At 39.7% G+C, this 23,894-nt stretch overlaps 1 protein-coding gene across 1 annotated transcript in view; it reads left to right on the forward strand.

Annotated features, from left to right (window-relative positions):
- Positions 1–182, forward strand: part of LOC103353966 (pancreatic alpha-amylase-like) — a 4,122-nt gene extending 3,940 nt beyond the window's left edge. Inside the window, exon 8 of the mRNA XM_008277180.1 lies at positions 6–182. Coding sequence (XP_008275402.1) covers positions 6–138 — 133 coding nt within the window. The 3' untranslated portion in view covers positions 139–182. The remainder of the gene's footprint in view (positions 1–5) is intronic.
- Positions 183–23,894: the final 23,712 nt, after the last annotated feature.

The following is a 23,894-nucleotide window of genomic DNA, read 5'->3' on the forward strand; positions in this document are numbered from 1 at the left end:
GTCATTTCTGGCCAGAAGGAAGGAAGCAGGTGCACTGGGAAGCAGATCCAAGTTGGTGGTGATGGCCGTGCCCACTTCAGGATCAGCAACCAAGATGAAGACCCCTTCGTTGCTATCCATGCTGAATCCAAGCTGTAAACACATTGTTAATAATAGAATAAATCATAATTTTTAAACTTGAATGGTGAGCATATTTATTTATTTATTTATTATATGGGGAGGCTAGCAATGTTGCATCACAGTCAGAAAGTGCTAGGTTCAAATGCAGTGACATTTGCATGTTCTCCATGTTCTCTCTGTGCCCACATGGGTTTTCATCATGTGCTTATGTGTCCTCACACCGTCCAAAGACATGCTCAGGTTAATTGGTGATTTTAAACCGCTTGGTTATTTGTCTCTGCGATGGTTGTATGATGGACTGGCGACTTGTCCATGGTGTATCCTGCCTTCGCCCTAAGTCACCTGGGATAGACTCCAGCACCCTGTGACTCTCCAGAAGATAAAATGGATAGAGTGTTTGCTTACAGTGACAAGCGTGGCACATTTACCATTTGAACTTTACAATCCTTTCTGAAACAATGGCCCTTCAATTATATCCAGAAGTAAACACGAGCAACTTGTTATTATTAGCTGGCTGTGTTTTTGTTTTCAGCTGAAATGACAATTGTATCTAGCAGATTGTTTTAGGTATGCCATAACTAGCTAACACAAGCTAATGCTGACAATAAAATTCCTCAGAGTTGTTTGAAATTATTGCTCTCGCTTGACTTGTTAATGCTCCAGCCTGTGTGTTTTAAAATGAGCACCCGATAAGAGGCTCTTAAGCATGCTCTTAGTAACTACATGTGGCCTTCAGACTCCTGACAAGCACACTCAATAAGGAGCATATTTCACCTATCCTGACATCACTACGTTGTCTATGTGTTCAACATAGGATCAACTTTACTGAACAAAAATGTAAAATCAGCATCTATCCATCCATTATCTATACATCGCTTAATCCCCACTAGGGTCCTGGGGGGCTGGAGTCTATCCCAGCTGACTCAGGGTGAAGTCAGGGGACACCCTGGACAGGTCACCAGTCTATCAAAGGGCTACACTTAGAGACAGACAACCAAACACACTCACATTCATACTCTGCTGCCCTCACTACGCGTTTGCATACGTAGCTATGCAGTGGCCTAAACACTCTCCCATGAAGAACCCGAAACAGGAGCTGACTTCAGGTGTTATAATGTACTTTTTGTTTGTAAATCTGTACAAAAAGAAATACAACATAACTCTCAGTATACAGCCACTGTACAAATAACCCAAAAAATAATGCACCATGCATGTCAGCACAAATACAGACACCATAAATCAAATAAGTCTAAATAGACATTCCCAAAATAGCTTTCTGCTGTTCTAACAGCTAAATGATAAAAAATATCCCATACAATCAAATAAACTTGAATAAACTTACAGATTATGCATCTTGCAGAGAAAACAGGTCAAGGTTGCAGGACAGCTTCGAAATTCAAACCCGATAACTTTATTAAGCACCTGCGATGTACACAAACAAGGCCAGTAGGTGGCACTTCACTCACTTAACCACATCATGAGTTACAGGAGCGGAACACATGCCTACAGACAATTTAGAATCACCAATTAACCTCAACATGTTTTTAGACTGTGGGAGGAAGCCGGAGAACCCGGAGAGAACTCACACTGCACGGGGAGAACATGAAAACTCTATGTAGAAAAATCTTGGTGTCCTCACCGGGACACAAACTGGTGACCTTCTTGCTGCGAGACAATGGTGCGAACCAACTGCGCCACCCTGCAGCTGTAAACTCAGCATGTAATATTTTACTAAATTTCATTCCAAGGAAACAAGTGTAAGTTGTTCCAACATACAGCATCTGTACAATAAAACTGACGTCATAAAACAACCAAGTACACACTTCTCGTACACTCAAGTACACAACTATTGTAAATGATAACGGGCAGATGGGGAGTGAGGTCATAGACCAAAAGTCATAATCAGTTACAAGTCACACATCTAAGATGCATAGAGTTAATATGAATTGTTGATGCTCATGATAGCCACACTTGCAGCCACATGACCATGAAAGTTGATCACCCTGTGCACAACTTAAGTTCTCTTAAGTTAAACACTTGACAACCATATTGCACACACACACACACACACACACACACACACACACACACACACACAAATGGCAAAACATCATTTTTCATTTCAGATAACCCACTCATGGTTTATTTAGCATTCGTTGACATCATCAGTTCATTATGACTTATGCTGAATATTAGATAGATTTTTGATTTGTTTAGTATTGTTATTTTTATTAAGCAGGCCAACTGTGCTGTCTTTATAGGGTACTTTAAGTGACAGTGTTTTGTGTTTCCCCAGTTGAACTTATTTGGTCTGATCAGCCACTCTAAATATTTATCTATACAATCATTTTGTTACTGTAGCTTAAATTCTTTGTAATTTGACCACTTTATATGGGCCCAGAACTTAGTACTTGCTTTGGTAACATTTGTTTGTCACTTTTGGGGTAAAATAAATACCTTAATTTAATTCATCTGCGACTCCTCTTGCTTTGTAGCTTGGTACCACAATGCTGCTGCAGAATGTTGTACAACTCTGTCTGAAGAGCCTGGCGAGGTTGGTGGACATTTAGAGGAACAAGGTCACGTCATTGAACATGTCCATCTGGCGCATCATAATGCAAATTGTCTGTCATACTGTTGTGTCTCAAACTATTTTTAGTCAACAAATGGTGGAATCGTGGGCAATCAAGTGCCTTTTCTCATCTGTGGCATTGTATGATTTGGATAAAGTTGCATTTTCAGGTGGCCATTTAAAAGCACTGATCAAAGAAGTGTCTGTGTACTGGTGGTGTCACTTAGCCAGCCCATTCTGTGCTACATAGTGGTTTAGCTGCACTTCATTATCATTCTGTTATAGGGGTAAAACACCATGGCTTGTTTGGATTTCTTTAAATTAATCAGTCTATTAGTTTGAAATTCGTGGTGGGGGACACGAAAAAATTGGGCAATTCGTGTCCTTGGACACGTATCAATAGATTAAGTTTCGTGACTATTTCACAAATTGCTGTGAGACTGGGTTGAAAGTCAATAAAATTGACATTCTGCCTCCAACACCATCTCTTTGTCCTTTAAAGCCACACCTAGACATGACGTGGATTAAATCAATCTTCAAGAATTCATCACCAGGTGAACAGGTCCTGTGCACAGCTGGATAAATTAAACCTTTTTCTAATCAGAACAATAGAAAAATTATGATTTTTATTTTTATTTTTTTAACTTTTTCTGTAAGTCAGAAGAAAAGACCATTTCTTCGTTCATATTTTTATTCTGTGTATACAATTTTGTTACTTGCTTTCAAGACCTTGACTAGCCCTGGCTTGCATGTTTATGTCCTACATTGCTTGCTTAGGTCATCAGATTAGAATCTTTGAGTACCTAGATCTACATCGGAATTTAAGGCCAGCCAGGCTTTTTCAGTGTCAGCTCCTAAAGCCACCTGTGATGCCTGCCGGTGTCCTTCCTGCAATGTGTATTCTTCTTCTCCACATGAACAACTCATGATGTAACCTGGGTCAACATACCCTTAATCAAATGGAAGGCGAAACAGATGATGTAATTAGGCTGCCATTAAAAGATAGAAAAGTGGGTAATACTGTTGCTTGATGCTTTTTTACTTTGTGTACTGTTCCTTTAACAAGACTAAGTTGTTTGTATGTGTATTTCCCTGTTAAACAACAGGCCTGGTTTTATTTGTGAGGACTGCATTGTGGTTGTACACACCTTGAGCCATCTATAGTGGTAACATTGGGAAACAGAGCTAAACTCTTTAAAAGGGGGGCCTAACGAATACAAATGAGAATTCTGAAGCTGAGGTAAATCAAAACGATACAAAAAACCTCCCACTCAATAACAACTCAAAGGTGTACAATTTGAGAGATCTCTTTATTTTGAAATCTCAAACTGGTTAACTGAAACCAAAGTGAGGTCAAATACAGAAAAATATATTTTTGTATGCAAGATTTTGGTTATTGTTTTGAATTTTTGGGGGCAATTAAACGCCAAATTTGTCTACTACACAATCTACTATATGAAGAAGCCAGGGGTTCAAACTTACCTTCTTGATCTGTTTTCTGTTATTAAAAGTACATAAACATTAAAAACTGCTACTCTGAGCCATACCTTCTGTCTTGGCCATCTATAAATGACTACCACTGCCACCACTAGGGTTGCACTCCAACAACTGGTTCCAAAGTTCTGAGTCTGAAGGGATCATTAGGAACATTTATTTTAGATACTGCTCATCGGTTCCTAAGTACATCTCACTCAGGTTAGTTTTTGTCCACACTGTGCAAGCTGAACACCTACATGCCTGGCAACAGTCCACACTATCTGCTGTAAGGAATGCAGGAGGACTTCATAGTAGCAGAACACAGACAGCATGAACTATGCTGCTCATCAACACACCTTACAGCTGACTAAAGTTACTTTACTGCGCTTATCGCAACGTGCTGCTACTTTTGTCACACACCAGGACAGACTCATAAAGTCTGCATCAGCACCTTCCTGACAGAGGCTCCCTGTCATCAAACAAGACAGCTGTATTTATTCATGTAATTATTAATTGTTTACCTTCATATGCAAAGATAGGCAGTGGTGTAGGAGGTACTCAGATCTTTTACTTAAGTAAAAGTAACTAATACTACACTGTAAAAGTCCTGCACTGAAATGTAACTTAAAGTAAAAGTACATGAGTCACACATTGATGTAAAAGCAGGATTTTTCTGTTGTACTAACCCTAACCACCTGAACCTCAACGAATTGGAGTTAATAAAACTGATTTGTCAAATTGTTAAAATGCAAACAACAGCCAACCCTAATCATCCCAATGCTAGTGTCCTGCATTAGTGCAGCTCTGGGCCCCAGTTAGCCAATGAACCGACTCTCCATCCTTATGTCTCTCCCCCTACCTCTCATGCCATCTTCCCGTCCCATCACCCTCACTTTGTCTCTGCCTCCACCTTCCCAACCCGCCAACCAAGTCCCCATCAGCAGATCTGGACCTGTGACACTGGAGTGTCAGCCATCAGAGGTGAGACAGCAGAGGTGATACCTGCCAGAACATTCAGTTCATCCCAGTTGTCATGGCAACAAAGCACATGAGCGGAGAAAAATGGGAGAGAAAAAGTCACAGAAAGAAAAAGAGCAAATGAATGAAAACAAGAGTGTAGTTTAGCCAGTAGGGATGGTGTAAGCACTGAGAGGTCACGTGAAGTGTGTCTACACAGACACTTAAATCACTTTTCAAATCATGCATATTATAATAGAAAAGCAATAAAAACATTCGCCTCACCTCAGAATGGAGCTTAAGCTGTGCGGTCTTTTGAAATTGTGCAGTGCTGTTTAATGTAACTCACTACATGGCAGGTGATGCGTCTTTGTTCACAAGATGTAGAAGGGAGAAAGTCAGAGAGGTGGTGAGTGCCGGACAGGGATGGAAGGAGACTTTAACATTGGACTAGCCTCAACATATTGCATCTGTTAAATTATTGACCTTCTCTCCATCTTTTGGTCCGGCAGCTGTGAGGACCTGTACCTTCCGATTAGCTGCAGAGATGTCAGTGTAGCAGACCAGGGTCTTTGGTCCTGTCATCCTCACTGATGCTTTGTGACATGACTGTCAACGGCGTCCCCATCCTGTTGTATATTTCATATGGTGCACCAGACCTGCCTGTCACATCACCCAAGAAGAAAGACAGTTATCAACTTAAAGATAAAGCAACAGACTTTTTGGATCCACAGTATTTTGCTTTGAGGTTCACGCAATACACTGCTAAAAAAAAAAAAAAAGAAGAAGAAAAAAGGAACAATCATTTTTAACATTGTCAGTTTAAATATGATAAATAAGAAATTCATGCATTTTCTAGTCTAAATGACTGCCTTAAGATGGTCTTTTTTCACTTGCATCTATTGTTTTAATTTTTTTTTGGTGGGGGGGTGCTTAATTCTAAATTTTTGTGTTGGTGATGATTGCAGCAGTTATGAACAGAACATATGAAAGCTCCTGTGAGCAGTTTCCACCTGGTAATTTCCTGCTTCCTATCACTTGGGGGCAGTGTTGAAGCAAAACCTATAAGACATGAACTTATCCAAAAGAAAAGATTTTAAAGGTCCACAAGACATTTTGCTCTCCGTGCACTTTATCTCCTATTTTAAATTCAGTGTAGAATTATTCAAGATGAAAAAAGAATTCATACGAAGAAGGAATGAGCATGAATTGTATACAGTATATTGTCATTGACAGAGTAATAGAGGCGAATGACGTAGGACCATATTGCTAAACGTAAAACATGCAAAACCGTGTCATGTCAGTCTTTCAGTGTTTGCTCTCAGTTTGGTCTTTAGTAATGTAAGTAGTCAATTGTTTGTATTGGTATATTACCATCAATGTTTTCAACTTATCATTCAGATGAAGAGCTCGGTGCAGAAAGGTATTGATCCCAAGCCTTGACAGAATTTTCATTTATTTTCTGGTCACTGATGTGTCCTGTCAAGCTTCCAGCTTTCTCACCCTATAGCTGTCACTCCATATTTTCTGTGTAGTGACACTTTCAGCATGGCACTATTCAATGGCAACTTGTACATCTACACATCAGCAGCCTGTAGGTACCTTGAAGGTAAATCAGAAAGATTTTGAATTAAGATTTCACATGCCTCTTGTAGCTGATCTAATCTGGACAAAAAATACGTTTCTTTGTTTTTCAGAAGAAAAAATAATTGTGCATTTGTGTGTAGATTAGATAAACAGTTTTATTTAGTAGCTATAATAAAAATAGTGCTACTACAAGCCTCCAGACTGCACCCCAGTGCTTTCCTCTCTCTCCCAGGACATTAATGACATTACACAAGAAAAGACTCTTTGCTGTGGTTCTATCTCGTACTTTATATTCAAACGCTGGGTGAGTTTACTATTATTACTATTATTAGATTTTATGCTCTATTTTTACTTTTAGCTAATTATTTCCTGCTTCTCGTAACTGCATAATGAGGATCTGAGGATCAATTATGTGTTTCTGACATTCTTTAATCATAAAGTACAATAGCATCATTGAAAACCATCAAACATGTGGTCTGTCGCTTTTTCAAAAGCATCCTTTGACAATTTGGTGCTGCAAGTACCTTACTACTCGAAGGAATCCCTTTGACTTATTTGAGTTTTCTCAACAGTGGTGTATCTTTTCATTTATTGTCCTGAGACAAGCTAACAAGAAACACTGGACATTATTAAGACTCAGATATCTAAAACAGTACGGAAACAATGTTTTTCTGCAGCCTTTCTGCAGGTCTGATTGTCAGACAATAAAAATCTTTGTTCAGATTTCACTTGTGTAGCACATATAAGACACTCCTTTTCCAAACAAAAATCTCAATAGAAATGTATTGACATTATTGTATAATTAACATTAATAGAATCAGACTGATAAGGATTATTTTTCTCTCACGCAACACCTTCGCCAGTTAATCCTGCGAATTAGGAAATATCCATTAGTACATGGGTATGTGTCACAGTTACCCTTTTCCAACACCTTTGCTGTCCTTGCAGTGAGCTTATTCATACCCCCCACCAACAGATTATACAGCAGCACACAGAGCAGTGTGAAGGTTGGCCTTTTGTGTCCTCATGCATTGCTCTGCTTTAGTCTTTAATGATATCATTGCCTAGCTAAGTCATCTTTTATAGCTGACACCCCACAGGGTGGCCAGTATTTAGTCAGTGTGTGTGTGTGTGTGTTTGTGTGGGGTCTGTACCCCAGGCATCCTACATGTAGAGTGTGACAGGCCCTACTTAACCCTGAATCTTAGACCTTTACTCTAATACACAGCTAAAATATCGCTATGTGAAACAGGCACCCAGCACAACTTTGAAATAATTGAGACAAACTCATTCAGTCTCGGCTCATTTAATATAATGAGCGAAGTGAGCTGTTCAATTTGCATACTGATAAGATGCCTCCATCAGATTACATAGCCCCCTCCCATAGATATTCACTGTGGATATTAAGTTTAATCAGAGCATGGATTTACTTTACAAACACACTCAGAGAAGTGCAAACTAAGGCTTTTAATGAGGCCATTGCCAGGTCCTAATCACCTCCAAAACAAATTGGGCAGTGGGTTAACAGCTTCCTGAGTCATGTTGCTATAGGAAGCGACGTACAAACAGTCTGACCAGAAACACCAAATAGACATTTGATCTTTGTCAGTTTGTTCCAAAAAGAAATCCCGTCTATTTCAGCAGCATTTATATTTCATGTGTTGACTTTGGGATCTTATGTGATGACCCCTTTCAGCTCTCGCCCTAGTGCTTTCTTTATTGATCCCTGTTATTGCTGTGGAAGTCCCCTGCCGCTTATGTTTGCTAATTCACATTCTCTCCCAATTCCAGCAGATTCCAGTCACAGAGGTGCTCTGCCAGGTTGTTTGTATTGCACACGGTGGTATAGCTGACACCAAAACGGTGAGGGTAGCAACGCTGGCTGGTCTAAATCACATGTTTTTGCAGTGACTCCATGCACTGCTGGAGGAATTGGACCAGGGACACAGCACACAGTCCGATTCCAGAGCCCACAGACCTGTGGAGCAAGACTTTGTGAAAGGGAGCAGATGGTGACATGAATAGTGCAGCAGGTCCCGTCCACCCCCGCCCATTGCCTTGCGTGCAGCACATTACTTCAACAAATGCCTCTCATAATTGATGTGCTGGAATGGCACCATCATCAGTGGATTTTGCAGAGTGGCAGAATCATCAAGGTCATTACTGCTACTCTGAAAGCTGAGTATCCTGTGATGCTGGTCTGCGACTTCTTCAAGAGGAGTGGACTTCTTGAGACTTCTGGAATACTGCTATACTGGATATGTTTGTCTCTCTGTGTCTCACTGCAGGCTATGTCTGTAGCCCGGGTGTGAAAAATGAAGGTTATAAATCGGTCATCTGGCCACCTTTGCATATTATAGTTCTACAAACTAGAGTTGAGTTCATATCTCATTAGGGTTACATTTTTATATCACAATTTGCCACCTATCAGCACATATTTTCTTCTCTGCAAGTGACTCAAAAACACATCTCCCACCTAATTCCCTATCTCTCTACCAGGCATTGCAGGGGGGGAAAGCCCACAGAAACACCTTAATTATACATGGCAGCCCTGGGCAACATATAACATTAAACTTGTATGGCTTGGTTTAGAATGAATATGTCAGAATCTGTTTTGTGACCCAGCACAGGCCAGTATTCTGCCACTGTATTCCTAGTCCAATTTATAAAAGCTGCTGAAGTCATTTGGAAAGGATGAACCTGTGTCCTAAATCAATTCCTATACGTTCTGCATCGACATTTTACAGTAAGGCTGCTTAACAATCAGTTTACAACAACTGTTTCTGGAGCTCGTGTGCACCAGTGTGCACACTGCATATGTTCACAGAGAAAGAAAAGTTTAATGATCTGAAAAACCATGTGCCTGTCAAATCAGCTCAGAGCAAGCTAATGAAGAGAATACAAATCATTTGTGTTTTTAAAATATTGACAATGAATATATGATAAATAACACACTGTGTTACAGAATGAAGACTTTGTTCGTCCAATAAATAGCAAAATATCACCCAGGTGCCATGAATTCTAAGTATTTGTTGTCAACATGTATAGATGTAAATGACCATCTGTAATTTTCTACAGGCATTCATGGGCCACAGATCTTAAAGCAATCTGACTTTGGTGGACTACTGAATTTTCCTCGACCTGAGGGAGATATTTCAAGTTTTTATAGAAATGTCGACAATTATTGTGATGGAGTGCCATGAATTTTGTTACAGGTATTCATGTCCCTTCAGTGATCCTTGAAATTTTCACACACAGAGACAACTGTAATGACACAGCTCATGACATTTCCATCACCCTGTGTGTTTAGTGATAATTAGCATGTGATAACATGTGAAACTAACATGAAGAATACAACCTAAATTGCAACCTCCAGAGCTAGAAGTCAAGTCAAACAATCAATCAGTCCCTATACAACTGCATTTAAAAGTGTCCAAATTTACAGCAAAAACAAGCATGTTTACAGCTCAGTACCAAAAACAGCTAATGACAGCTAATTTATCCTCACTAAATGTGTATAATACAGATGCAAGAACATAATTGATCCTTTTCAAACTCCGTAAAAAAAATAAATAAATAAATTACAAAACGCTGAACTATTCCCCAAACAAAAATCAGGTCCTACTTTTTTCTGAATAACTTTCTTTGCCTTTTATATCCCCAAGAATGTGATGATTAACTTTTTATGTGCAGGGCGCAGCATGTTGTGTAAATTGGTTACCGTGTTCTTTGTGTACGGTGTACTGCTATGAAAATTACATTTGTAGGCTTCCCTGTCAGGCGTAAAACAAAAAACACTGCAAATCAAAGTTGTTGATAACTTGCCTGTCACAATGCAGGACTTCCACACAATGTCCAAACCATGAGCTGAAGACATGTAACCCCAAGAGAGGAAGTCACATTTCTAGGGGATATTCATGAGTTTTTCGGGATTGAAATCTGCATAGAGGAAAACAACAACAGGCAATCGGCCTCTCCAAGGTGAAACACAAGTGTTATTTTATTTATGCCTTACCCAACTCACCCCTCCCCCTCTGTCTTTTTTGTTTCCTCTCCCTGGGGAGCCAGGCGGCTGTGGCCCAGAAAGCTGACATGACCAGGCTGAGGGGAGCAGGAGCAATAGGAGAAGATAGGAAGCTCCATGGTCACCCAGACAGAGCCAGAACTGAACACATGCAGCACTTCTTCTGCGCTGCACCAACACACACTTTTCCCACTTCCTTCAAGGACATCAAGAGGGTTTGGTGAGCGAAGATGTAGAAAGAAAAAAGTCAACTTTGTTTATGTGGGAGAGTAAGTAAGTGGGAAAAGCTGTTTTGAAGTTCATGTAGTGTGTATTTCAATAATCATGGTGAATAAAATGATTTGGAGCTCTAATTCTTCTTTGTGCTTTAAAAGTAATGTAAATAAATAAATAAAAGTATATGAAGCATTGATGATGGGATCAGTGGCAGGTCTTCTTCTCCACCCTGCTACCATTCCTGCCAAAGACTGATTGGCTGAGAGCAAGATTGACATGTCAACGCCAGCTGCCCAGCACACTTGCTCTGTTAGGTCAATGCACCCTGACAGCTAGCTGACACCCCAATTTCCTGATGAGCAGCCTCCTGCTCACTGTCTTTAAAGGAAAGCTTAAGGAATCTTCTCCACTGCCTTACCCATTCCAGCCTTTTCATTTCTTTCCATCACTTGTCATCTGATTATACGGTTGTTCACTTTGTTATGTCAGCAAATGGAGAGGGGGTTAATCGCTGACGACTGAGAGTGCTTTGGTACACCACCGCCTTTCAGGACACGCAACTTCACTGTGTGTAATGGATAAAAAAAAAGAGGGATGGAGTGAGTGCTACATGTATGTGCATGGGTAATTTTTAAAAGCCATATGCACTGTGCAGTCTGTGTACATGCATGTTGTCTGTATCTTCTTTCCTTAAGAATGTAGCATGCTTAGAGATGGGATATTATAAATTTAAAAATGCAAATGTTTTTGTGCTTTTAGATGTGTATGTTCAAATACTAGTAATATATTTTGAGTCAGTGTGACCTAGCATACCTTAGCAGTAATACGTTTTACTTTATCACTGTCAACAACAATTAATTTGCTTTAGTAAAGTGAATATTGCAATTTCGGAGAAGATAAAAGATACCTGTCAATTCATGCTTGGTAACATTTCATTAAATGTTGACTCTAACAACAGCAGCAACAGTTAAACTGCTACAGCACTCTGTCTATAAGGGCTACTACTTGCAATACATTGTTTAACAGAAACCTAATGACAGTGGAGAAATTACAGTATTCAACAGTGTAAAATGATTCATCTATTTGAAAATGATTTGTCTCAACAGAATGTATGTGGTTTTTAGCAATTTATTTTTTTCCTGCAACAACACAAGTGGAACTGGAAAGAAAAAGAAACTTTCACTACAGTGTGTTTGAACAGAATGAGTAATAACCTAATAGCAGTTAGCCTACTGTGTGTGGCTCCAGTGTCAGGTAATGTACATCTCCACACATTCCTGTTTCTTATAATAAGAAATATCAGACATGATATAATGAGTCAGCATAACCACTTTTCCACCCTCAGATTTGGATCTGATTATAACTACAGCACTACGGACACACAAACACTTGTGGGCCTTCCTTGTCTTCCTGGGAATGAATTCACTTCATACCGTATAATGAGAGTCAGTATGGGGTCCATATGGTTACAGCAGGGTAGGCTAGGACTGGAGATAGGAAGACAGGACGGGGGTAATGCACGTTTTAATGAGATGTGAGTCTCTGTGGCACACCTGCACTCTAGCGATCTGTGAGGATTGCTCACTAGAGCCTAGAGAGGTAGAAGGCCCGTGTAAAGTGCAATAGAAAAACCCAAGAGTGACTAAATTGATGCCCTGACTTCATCAACTACTGTAGTAAATGCATTAACCTGACTGATTTTGACAAAAGTTCTGATTTGCAGCACTGCTGGATCTTCCCTCTGTTCATGATGAACAACACAGAAAGCTAATCAGATATTATCTCTAATGTTTTTTTTTGTTTTTTGTTTTTTTTCCCCCTCATATGCCTGATGGTCATTTGGCTTTCAGAAGATGCCATACAGACTGGATATGATCCTCAAGTGGATGGTGACTCACAGTGTCTGTATCTCAGCCTATGTTATCTCTCTGTAGTGGCTAGTTGGGCATTTGTCCATCACATGCCTGATTCTGAGTGACTAATTTCTGCCATGTGTTTGCAGCTTCCCGTTGCTGCCTTTGGACCACTTTTGTCACATGACAATGCTGTGATTGCAAGGTTGAGTCAGCAGCAGTGACAGCCACATTTCAGGTACCGTAGGGACCTACAGGGGATGCTGCACAACAGTTTAAATGGAAGTTTAATCCGTAAATGTTAATGAAGTTATCTTTGTCAGATCAAAGGGAATAATAATGTGCAGTGTGTGGGGGAAAGCCCACACACTGCACCGCACAGTACCCATAATTGTTCTGACCTTGACGTCTTGAAGGAAAGGATCAAAGTTCCTCTGTGGCATGGCATTTAGTTCATTCGGTGCAATACAATAACTGCAGTTGCTTTTATTGCCATTCAACATTGCTCTGTGATTTCACATTGCAGCCCGCCTGGGCTAAATTATCATGGTATGACTGGGAAATAGCCGCTCAAGGTCAAACTAAGACAAACAGCATGTTATCCTGAGCCAGAGGGGAACCAAGTCGACTGATCTCACACAAGAAGACCACACCAAGACCACCAGGGGCCTATTAGGGTCTACGGATTGTAGGACCTTGTCATGCATTCACTCTATTTATGCCTCTCAGTTGTCTTTTAAATAATGCATCTCTGTTTAAGCAGAGTCCTGCTTTTTTAAACGCAGCACCTGGCATGCTTTGGTATTCCGCAGTTTGCTCTCTCCCGGGGCACAGATTTTTATAAGGCTTTGTGAGGGGGCTTTAGTTCAGAGATGTGAGGGGAGAATATGACTGAACTGGGAGCTGCTGCATGACAATGATGTTAGTTGGAGAAATGGTTGGTTTGCATTGTGTAGTCATTGGGACGCGCGGTGCATAATGAAATAGCAGAGGAGAGAATAGGATAGAGAAATAAAAACATAGCAATCTCACAATTATGATTCAGTGAGGATTTCTGTCATTCCAAACATGGCAGTTCAATTTATTTAAAGAATTTCTGAAAATCTAAGGATCCACTTTTACCATGAATTCCAAGATTAAATAAAACACATATTAGAGCTCTCCAGTAAATTTCCATTTAGCTTTTCACATAAGGAAAGATTAGAAAGATTATTATGTCGAGTTACCTGAGAATATATCTCCCAGCAGGAGGGCAACGGCTCGTATCTAGGAGTAAACGTGTGTGTTTCTCGTGACTTTGCTTTGAGAGAGTGTAGGCAGCATAGAGTTCATTTAATTTTTTTTTCCCTTTCTGGTTTTGTTGTGTGTTCCTTGACTTAGATATTTTAAACCTGAAGTTTGCTACATGTTGTAGATCTGAGTTCATGCAGCTAATTAGGCCTCTCAAAGCCCTATTAGAGAATGTGGCTTGGTCACTCTGACCTGGGTGGCTAGTGCTCTTTCCCCAACAGACCTTTGATTCTGACCTAGTTTGTAGGAAAAGCATAATGAGGTAATTTTACTACGTTTATTCTCTCATTAGTTCTGACCTGTGCTTGAAAGTATTTTGCCATCCTCTACAAAAGAATGGAAGTTTTCTCTGTTTGTTAGCTGGTAACTTATCACAGTTAAAGCTGCTGTTACAAACAGCAGAGGCGACTGCTTAGAAGCGGATGTTTGTCAGGTTATTTTTTTCCTGAGTGTTGTTGAGGTATTCACAAAATCCAACCAGGTTACATCAAACTCACAATGAAACAACAATTTAGAGTAACTTCCTCTTTAATGGTAAATGCTCTGCACTTACATAACGCTTTTCTACCTTAGTGGTACTCAAAGCGCTTTACAATGTTTTCTCATTCACTCATTCACACACACATTTATACACCAATGGTGACAGAGCTGCCATGCAAGGTGCTGCCTGCCATTGGGAGCAATTTCGGGTTCAGTGTCTTGCCCAAGAACACTTTGACTGGGGAGGGGCAGTGTGGAGGGCGGGGGATCGAACTGTCAACCAGGACAACCGCTCTACCACCTTAGCCACAGTCGTAATGGGACATATGTGTTTCTGAGTCACTAGATATGTGGGTGGACTATAAATACAAGAGGGATTCGAATTAAATGCTTTTGATATAACTGGATTCCTCAAATGTGGGCATTGCCTTGTCAACACAGTTACTGTGGTCCACAAATGACCAACTGAAATGTCTTGTATGTTTGCAAGTTCCAAGTTCTACTGGATAAACAATATCTTCTAGATCGCTGAAAGACCCATGTCATACAATGCAGACTTCACTTTTCCTCATCACATTGGTGTTTAAAAGCAAGTGGTCTGTCATCCGCAACCTCAAATCAATACTATTCAGCCAAGTACAGTGAATATTTTAAAGGGTAATGCCACTATTGTAAGTGTCAATTTATTAGTCACATTAAGTACCTGTAGCATTTGAAAACACTTTCTGTCTTCTGTGGCTCATAAGAAAGTTTTCCAGTACAGTCAATAGTCATGTCTGATATAATTACTCAGTTTAAGTTTAAGACGCCCAATATCAACACATAAATTCAAAAACTACATAACAAGGTATATATGTTATTATGACATTTAATTTACTGGCAGGTGCTTCTTTGATGCCATCATGTGCAACAGTAATTACTACGTCCTATTTGATGTTGAAGCAAACTGCAGGGAGTTTATAATTAAAATTCCAAAAAATCTTAAAATCTACATTTCATGATGCTCTGATTCCAGGCATCAAAAGAAAACGGTCACATGTTTACTTCCCAGGGATTCTGACAGCATTGCTGTGATTGGCTATCAAACATGTCTTTTCAATCACAGAAGGCTGCACAGTGTGGGGGCGTCCAACTCTGCAGTGGAACAAAAGTCCTGAGACAGGCCTTGGATGAGCTGGACTTAATTAAACAGGTTTTACAGTCATTTGATTCCACACTGCTGGAACCCGAAGAACATTTTCACTCAGACTTCAGACAAATCAGAGACTGCAGACTTGTGAGTACTCAGGTCAACAGGATAAAGTTCAACATCAAAAATGGACAAGGTACCCTGCAGAGCTTGTGACTAAGGAAAACAGTTTAGTTTGTTGAAATACAAGGCTGCTTGTCTAAAAAAAAGAAAAGAACCCCCCATTTCTGTTGATATTCTTCTGTGTATGTTTTGCTCAAGATATTTCAGGATGGACAGCTGGACACACACCAGCAGGGATCACCTTTTAAACACCCAGTGATTTTGTGAAGTTTTCACAAACTCAACACCAGCAGATGTCACTAGATGCAACAGTCTTTACATAGAGGGAATTACAGATCAAATAAATACTTAAGGAGAATGAGTCTGTGTTAAAATGAAGCTGTGTCTGGTAAGTTCCATCTTATAACAAGATTAAAAACATGAAAGCCCACGTGATTGCAGAGTTCCTAGATTCTTTGAGCTTCTATGAGAGTTTGTTTATACACACTCGTATACATATGATAATGGAGGAATGTGCATACACACATCTTCCCTATGGGGAGATTACATGCCTCAGACAGAAAAGCCATTTTGAGACCCGTTCAGTACAAAAGCAAACATCAATAATGGTGGTATTAGGAATTTTAATCATGGACTTATTTAACATAGTAATTGCTGGTGACAAAAGCAAAAGACCGAATGATTAAATGCTTGATGATGAAAATTCTGCATCCTTTTTTTTAGCAGTATAAATTACCACCGTCCCCTACAGATTCAGTCCTCGTATTCTATGGGGCTAGTATCGCCGATTTTCAAAGCACCTCTGTCAGACAAATGCTTAGCATATTCAACATCCCGGGATCAATATGTTGACCGGGAATAGCGTCTCTTGCACCCAACAATTAATTCACTGATGTCGACCTCTGGCTTGAGTTTTAGTGAAGCCAACATCATCCGCCTGCTGATGGGACAGAGAGGGACATAAAGCAAATGACCTGTTTTAATATTCCTCATCAAAGCCCACAATAAAAGATCAAATGGGGCAGCAGCAACCAGGATCTCTGACAATGACCTTAAAGTAAGGTGCTAAACATCGTGTAGCTTGTAGGTTGTGACAAAGGTCAGCTTGCTATTGATCTCTTCGCAGCAAGTCAACATTTACCTTCATGCTTTGATAGGTGGTGATGTAGGCATGTTCAAGGGATTTTAAATAGCATTGTATATATACTGTGTATATATCAGTGGTAGAACAAGGACAGCAATGTATCAAGTGTTTTACTAGTTCAAAATCAAGTCCAATAAAAATTGAAAATAAAACAGCATGTCTTATTAAGTTATTTTCTCTCCTTTTAAACTTTTCCTCCCTTTAGCACCATGTCTGGACAGTCTCAACAAACATTCATTCTATTTATTGCAAACTTGCCATGTGTGCAGCAGGGGAAGTCAAGGAAGTGCATTGTCAAGTCTGAAGCCATTTTGATAAACTGTCCTTATATTTTTAAGGTCAGAATGTAAGATGTAGATTTCTCATCCTCTAACTGCTGTGCTATCGTTTACCACATCCAACTCAGGGTAAAATGTTTCAGCATATTTTCAATGATTTTGATAATAATGGCATAATGAAATAAATCAGTTTTACTTTTTCATATTGACAGCATCTGAGCTCTAAATCTGACTCACCTGCTATTAAATACCATCATAATAATGTCTGCCAGCCATATTCACTAATTTGTTTGTGCTCCATTTGTAATTACAATATTTTCCGCACCACTTTGAGGCACAGCAGCTGAATACTAAGTGGTGACATTATCCTTCCACAAGTTGATGTAAGCATAAGTCATGCTTGTTGCACTTGCTTTTAGCTCAACCATCATCAAACGAATGATTTATTTATTGGCATTTTGTCACCTCTGTCTCATGGGTAATTTTATGCTGTTTTATACATTTTTTTGTCCCACTTTAAGGATATGATCTGCTGCTTTTCTTTGAAAGGAAAATATTCATATATGCGAATACACAATTATTTCACCACTATCACAGTGTGGGAAGGATTAAAAGAGAGCGCACATCTCTCCTCCTATAGAACCTAGACAACAGTCAACTTTAACACTGTCTTTTTAAGTCATCCTCTGTAGCTCATCACCTGCCCACAGGTTTTCCAGTACATCGTCAGTCAGCACAGCGCTGTGAATCGCAAGTGCGTGCATTAAAAGTAAAATCATTTTGATAGCACATAATCTAATGCACAACATTTTGTTAGACTTTGTAATTAATACACGGTATGCCTGCTTATTATGATGGTAAATGTTAATTCAGTGTCGTTGCAGAACACGTTCTGAAAGCTCAATTACATCCTAAAATCCTATTTTTGCAGCCAGTGTGTTAATGAAAGAGTTGGGGTCCTGGAATATTTTAGCACACAAAGTTCTGCTAAAGTTGGATCAGCTTTTGTTAATTGACACATTTATGTATTTCTGTTTTGACTGCAAATGGAGCAACGCTAAAAACCAAAATCTAATGACAGTTGTGGGTTGTTTGCTGAAGCTGCCAGGCCACTGTCAGTCAAATATGATAAAACACCACCTACACAATCCTGATAAGCGCATAAGTTCTCGAGCTAAACTCCGAACAGATAGCATCTTTGAATTTGTTATTTGATTTGTATTTTTTAAAACTGTAGTTTGGCTTTTGCTTATTTGGTCCTAATTATATTGTGTATTTAATGATATAGGGCTGCAAGGTGGCGCAGTTGGTAGCACTGTTGCCTCGCAGCAAGAAGGTTGCCGGTTCGCGTCCCGGTGGGGGCACCGGAATCTTTCTGCGTGGAGTTTGCATGTTCTCCCCGTGCAGCGTGGGTTCTCTCCGGGTTCTCCGGCTTCCTCCCACACAGTCCAAAAACATGTTGAGGTTAATTGGTGATTCTAAATTGTCCGTAGGTGTGAATGTGAGTGTGCTTGGTTGTCTGTCTCTAAGTGTGGCCCTGCGATGGACTGGCGACCTGTCCAGGGTGTCCCCTGCCTTCGCCCTAAGTCGGCTGGGATAGGCTCCAGCCCCCCTGCGACCCTAGTGAGGATTAAGCGGTGTATAGAAAATGGATGGATTTAATGATATAGATAAACACTTGAATCCAAGTTTTTCAGGAGGCTCCAACTGTGGATTTCACACTGTGGACACTGTAGACAGGCCTGCAAGCCATCAGGAGGAAAGTAAGTCCCCCTGATGTGAGATGCATTACATGATTTTCTGCTACAGTGTGTTATGTTGTACAGTAGGAAAAAAATCCAAGAAAGCCACACTGAGTAAAATATTCAGCTATTACCAGGTAGATACAACATTATCTTCAGGCTTTTGTAAAATATGTTCATTATCAACATTTTCACATTTGCAAGGTGTAGAGCAAAGGGAAACTATTAGAATTCAACGTGTTGCTAAGATGTTAATGTGCTAATAAAGACTTGCTTGTTGTATATTTTATATTTATCTATGGAACAGTTTTGTCCTGAGAGGGAAGTAGTTCGCACATACTGCAAATTCAGGGTAGTGTGACTTTAGGCAAGCATAATTAATTAAACTCACAACTGGCAACAGCAGAGAGAGTATTATAATATTAGATTCCAGTCAGACTCACATAGTTTCATCATCAGACTAACATTATTGTGAGCTTCTCCAACAGGGTGACATCACCTACAATTTATATAACATCAGTCCGGTAGCCATTTATACAACAAGCAAGAATATTGAGCTATTTTCTGTGTGACAAAATATTATTGAAAGTCTGGAGCAGAGAAATGTGACGACGTTTACTAAAGTGATGCCCTTCACATCTGGGAATCTTACTTTCTTCTCACTCTGCTTCCATTGCCTTTCAGCCTTTGTGCTCCCAGGACAAGAGGTCTGCAGTTTGACCTTGCCGTGTCTCCAAGTCTTATTGATATTCACATATGACGGTGAAATGAGTGAAAACCAAATAGGGCGACAAAATTAATTTAGAGAGCAAAAAATAAGCATAAATTGCGAGTTTGTATGATCATCTGGCGACTCGTGTAATTTGTCTTTTGTATGTTCTATTTAATAGTGTCGCTGGTTTGTAAAATGTTGTGATACCTTTGCAGCAGCAACTATGTAATATGGCCACACTAAAAAGGATTTCCCCCCTTTCGCACCAGAGAGTAAGACCTTCCAGTTGTAAACCGAAACCACTCACCACCTTTAGTCATCAATGATCTGGGGATTAACCTCTGCTGGTTATCTGAAGCCACTGATAGCAAAGATAGAGAGAACTAGGCAGATTAGAGGATAGTGTTATATTTTTATACTCTCCGATCAGGTGAAGGAAATGATGGATGGACTAATACCTGTCTGTGTTTTCCTCCTCCTCTGGTTTGGGCTTTATTGAGGTCTTTAGATTCACTTATCTGCAGACCCCTCGTTAATCTCTCCCTACTCCTTTTATGACAAGTGCCACCTCAGAGAAATGCTTTTTTTCCCTAAACATGGGAGTTCATGCTTCTGCTGTCTGTCTTCCATGATGCAGAACAAGCATAATGTCGATGGTGTGCTCAGTTTCATCAACTATATGAAAACTTTATTGCACTGAGGGGGGCCAGTAATTGATCTCAAATTATAAAGTTACATACTTGATTACTTCTGTTACACTGGAATGTTTAGCAAGTTGGAAACTGTGTGTTTTTGAGAGCCTTTTGGAAAATTCACTCTTTTGTTCTGACCATATGACTGATAATCATTGTTTTCATTTTTAGTTTTCTTATCTAATTCTGCACATTGGTCCGCAACCAAATAAGCAGCCATACCTTTGCATGGGTTTGAACATCTGTGTTTGATGATTGTCAATATTGTGCCAGTTGTCCTTGTTTTCCGCTGCCAGCGCAAACACACAAGGGGTAGAAACTGAGGTGGCAAGTCAGTTCCGTTTGATTTGAGTTTATCCTTTTGACCAGGCAGTATTTAAACAAATTTTGTAATCTCACAGACTGGCATCTGTAAAGGTTGGCCTGTACAATTGCTGGTGCTTACATTCCAGCTGTACCTCAGCTAGAATTAGTGCTATATTTTGAGGAGCCATTGTTTGCTCTGTTTACACAATTGTTTTGTTTGAGTTGAGAGACACACTTTTTGGAAGGATTTTTGCTGCATATCCACTTTAAATTTATAGGCACATAGAAGTTTTCTAACTGTCTTCATGCAAAGACAGCTTCTTCATTGTTCCCAGAAACACTTTGCAAACACCCACGATTTCTTTTGCCACGGTCATCCTACTCATTCAGATGGGAGCCTCACGGAGGACGCTTATCTACCTTCACTCCTACTGCCTCGAGGGAAAGCAGCTCCTCTTTTCCCCATTTCAGGCTGGATGGTGTCATTATCCAGGATCAAGTCCAGATCCCCCGCCACCACCACCAGGCATGACTCGATTGAGTATTGACAGTGTGGACTGCTGTCTCTCCTTGCTGATGATAAACCAACTGTCCGATGCCACCTGGTGATAGATCCATTCAGTAACTAAATATGTCCCAGCGAGCAACACACATCCAAATCTTAGTACAAGACATATATTCCCTTTTTTGTTGATTTAAAAGTTCAAAGTGTTGTCATTCCTAATAATTACCATACAACAAAAAAAATTAAAGGTATTTATATAGTAAAAAGCTTCAACAATTATGCATATGAGAAGAAATAATAATAAAAGAAACACTGATGAGAATTCACACATTTGTGTATTACGACTATAAGTCTTCCTCTTCAGCTCTACTTTTACCTTAGCAGTAACATTTATTTAAGAATCCATGTCAAGAAGTTGCAGGAAAGTTTGCCAGACAGTTGGCAAGTGTGACACTTTGCAAGGAGAAGACAGGAACACCGGGATGTCACCTGGCCTGCTTACTTCACATGTCCGGGCTTCTCTGCCTCAGATGGGGAGTTGTTTCAAGGGACGCCCCAGGGCTACGGTGCCTCAAAGAACTCCAAGAAATACCCTTGACTGTCTCAAGAGCACTTCTTCACAGTGCAGAGATATTCAAGCAAAGAACAATTACTTCCTTAGCTGACTATGCAGCGTCCACAATAATGTCAAATATTTATGCATAAATTTCACTGCTGTACTTTGACAAGTGACTCTAAATCTTAAGAGGTAAAGATTTAGAAATGTATCACAGATTTAGTATTGAAAAAAAATGAACTAAAATGTTAAGTTTAAAATACATTTTTTTTCAAATTAAATTGTCCTGTGTGACAAGGAAGTAGCTGTTGTTTCTTTAATAATAATGCACATCTTGTTGAGTATGCCAGGCACAAATCAATGCCATTCAAAGATGCTAGTATCAGTGTTTTTGATATTCACAATGGATCAAATGACTTTGTGTAATGTGAAAGGAATGACTCATAGTAAGAAACACACAAAGAATCCTTACTGCTGCTGTTCTGCTTAGAATTGTTAGTGAGAATATAGCATCACCTTTGTTTTGTTGGGGGGGGGGCTGCTGTTTACTGTTTTTAATGCATTACTGCCATCAGTCTCTCCTCCTGCAACAATAAGTGTAAAACGTGTTTTAAAGTAACAGATTTACATTACACACAACATCCTATCCTTTATTTAAGCTTCATTATTATTTGTAAATTTATATATGTCTCTTTTTGTATAATTGAAGCTTTAATCTTCTTTGTATGCCTTTTGACCTTTTAGTGATATACCCACTAGGTGAGAGGGTATGAAGACATAGGTCATCCTCTATGTTAGCAAAATGACCTGAATGCATCCCCTCTGTTGATCTGCCTTCCCCCCCTCTCCAGCCCTCAGTAACAGAGAGTGCAGAGGCAGAGGCCTTCTTTAGTTAAATATGTTACACTAGTCTGTCTGACTCATTGATCCTTTATCTGACTGAGGTTTGTGCAAGTTAGAATCTATGGCTCTGGAAACCTAACAGTGCGGTGTATCGATAAATCCATGGCACTGTCCTTGGTGATGAAGTAACAGACGGATTAGTGTTTGTGTCTTAGTGCCTTTTCTGTCAGTTTCATCTTGGATCGAAAATATTTTCTAAATTATATACTATAAATATTCAGTTCCACAATAAAATGTTTCCCCATATACTCTTTTTAAATTAGTTGGCGAAATGTATCAAACAAATATTATTGTAGGACTTTAGCCTTAATATTTAAACGTGGTAGGTACATCTGTAAAATCAATCTTAATTTTCTATTGGAAAGCACTTTGACTTAACGTTGTTTTTTTATTTTTTGTTTTTTTTAAATGGCTTACTGTTACTGTGATATCATCTTCATGATCAAGTGACAAGTAGTTACATATAGCTGTGCAAGAGCAAGAGGATGATAGATTCACACTGGAGGACACCGATAAGATTCTGTAATATTTCTGTGATCAATTAGTTGTGTCTGCTAAAAATACAGCTGAGACCAAGCCACCTCTGCAGCAAAGTGTTTTGGTAAATGCTTTTTGCAACACTGGCCTTTGAGTACATTCAAATTTAAAGAGTCTTTACTATGCAGTAGTTAAAAGACAGTTGTAGCAGTGAGAGAAGCAAGATAACTGGTTGAAATGGTTGAATTTGAAATGTCACATGTAAAGAATCCTGCAACAATGTCCTTCAGGGGTGTATGTGAGTGCATGCGTTGGTCGGTGTTGTGGGAATGCTCCATCTGACCAAACCCCGTGTTAAATAATAACAGATCCCCTACTGGTTCTACCTGTTGTTTTGTGCTGCTCTCCTCTGTCAGCTGGAAGCCCTGCTGAGGAGGGGTGACAGACGAATACATAATCCTAGAAGCTAAAATGTAATGATGGTAATTATTTAAAAGACTGAAAATCATACTAATTCAATGTACTGATGATATATGCACATAAGAAAAGCCTTAAAGATGTTCTGTGGGCCGTACATGCATTGTTGTGCTTGGTGGGAGACATTCTGCGGGGTACAATGTTCAAATCACAAGATGTACCAAAAACCAAAGATTGCATGGGGATGTGGTGATGCAGCTCATGACACGAGGTGAGAACCAGGTCGTCGTCCTCTGAGGAAGCATATGGCATTGGGCAGTGTAAAGAACTTCAGT

The sequence above is a fragment of the Stegastes partitus genome, unplaced genomic scaffold (assembly GCF_000690725.1).
Source record: "Stegastes partitus isolate 25-593 unplaced genomic scaffold, Stegastes_partitus-1.0.2 Scaffold90, whole genome shotgun sequence".
Lineage (NCBI taxonomy): Eukaryota > Metazoa > Chordata > Actinopteri > Pomacentridae > Stegastes > Stegastes partitus.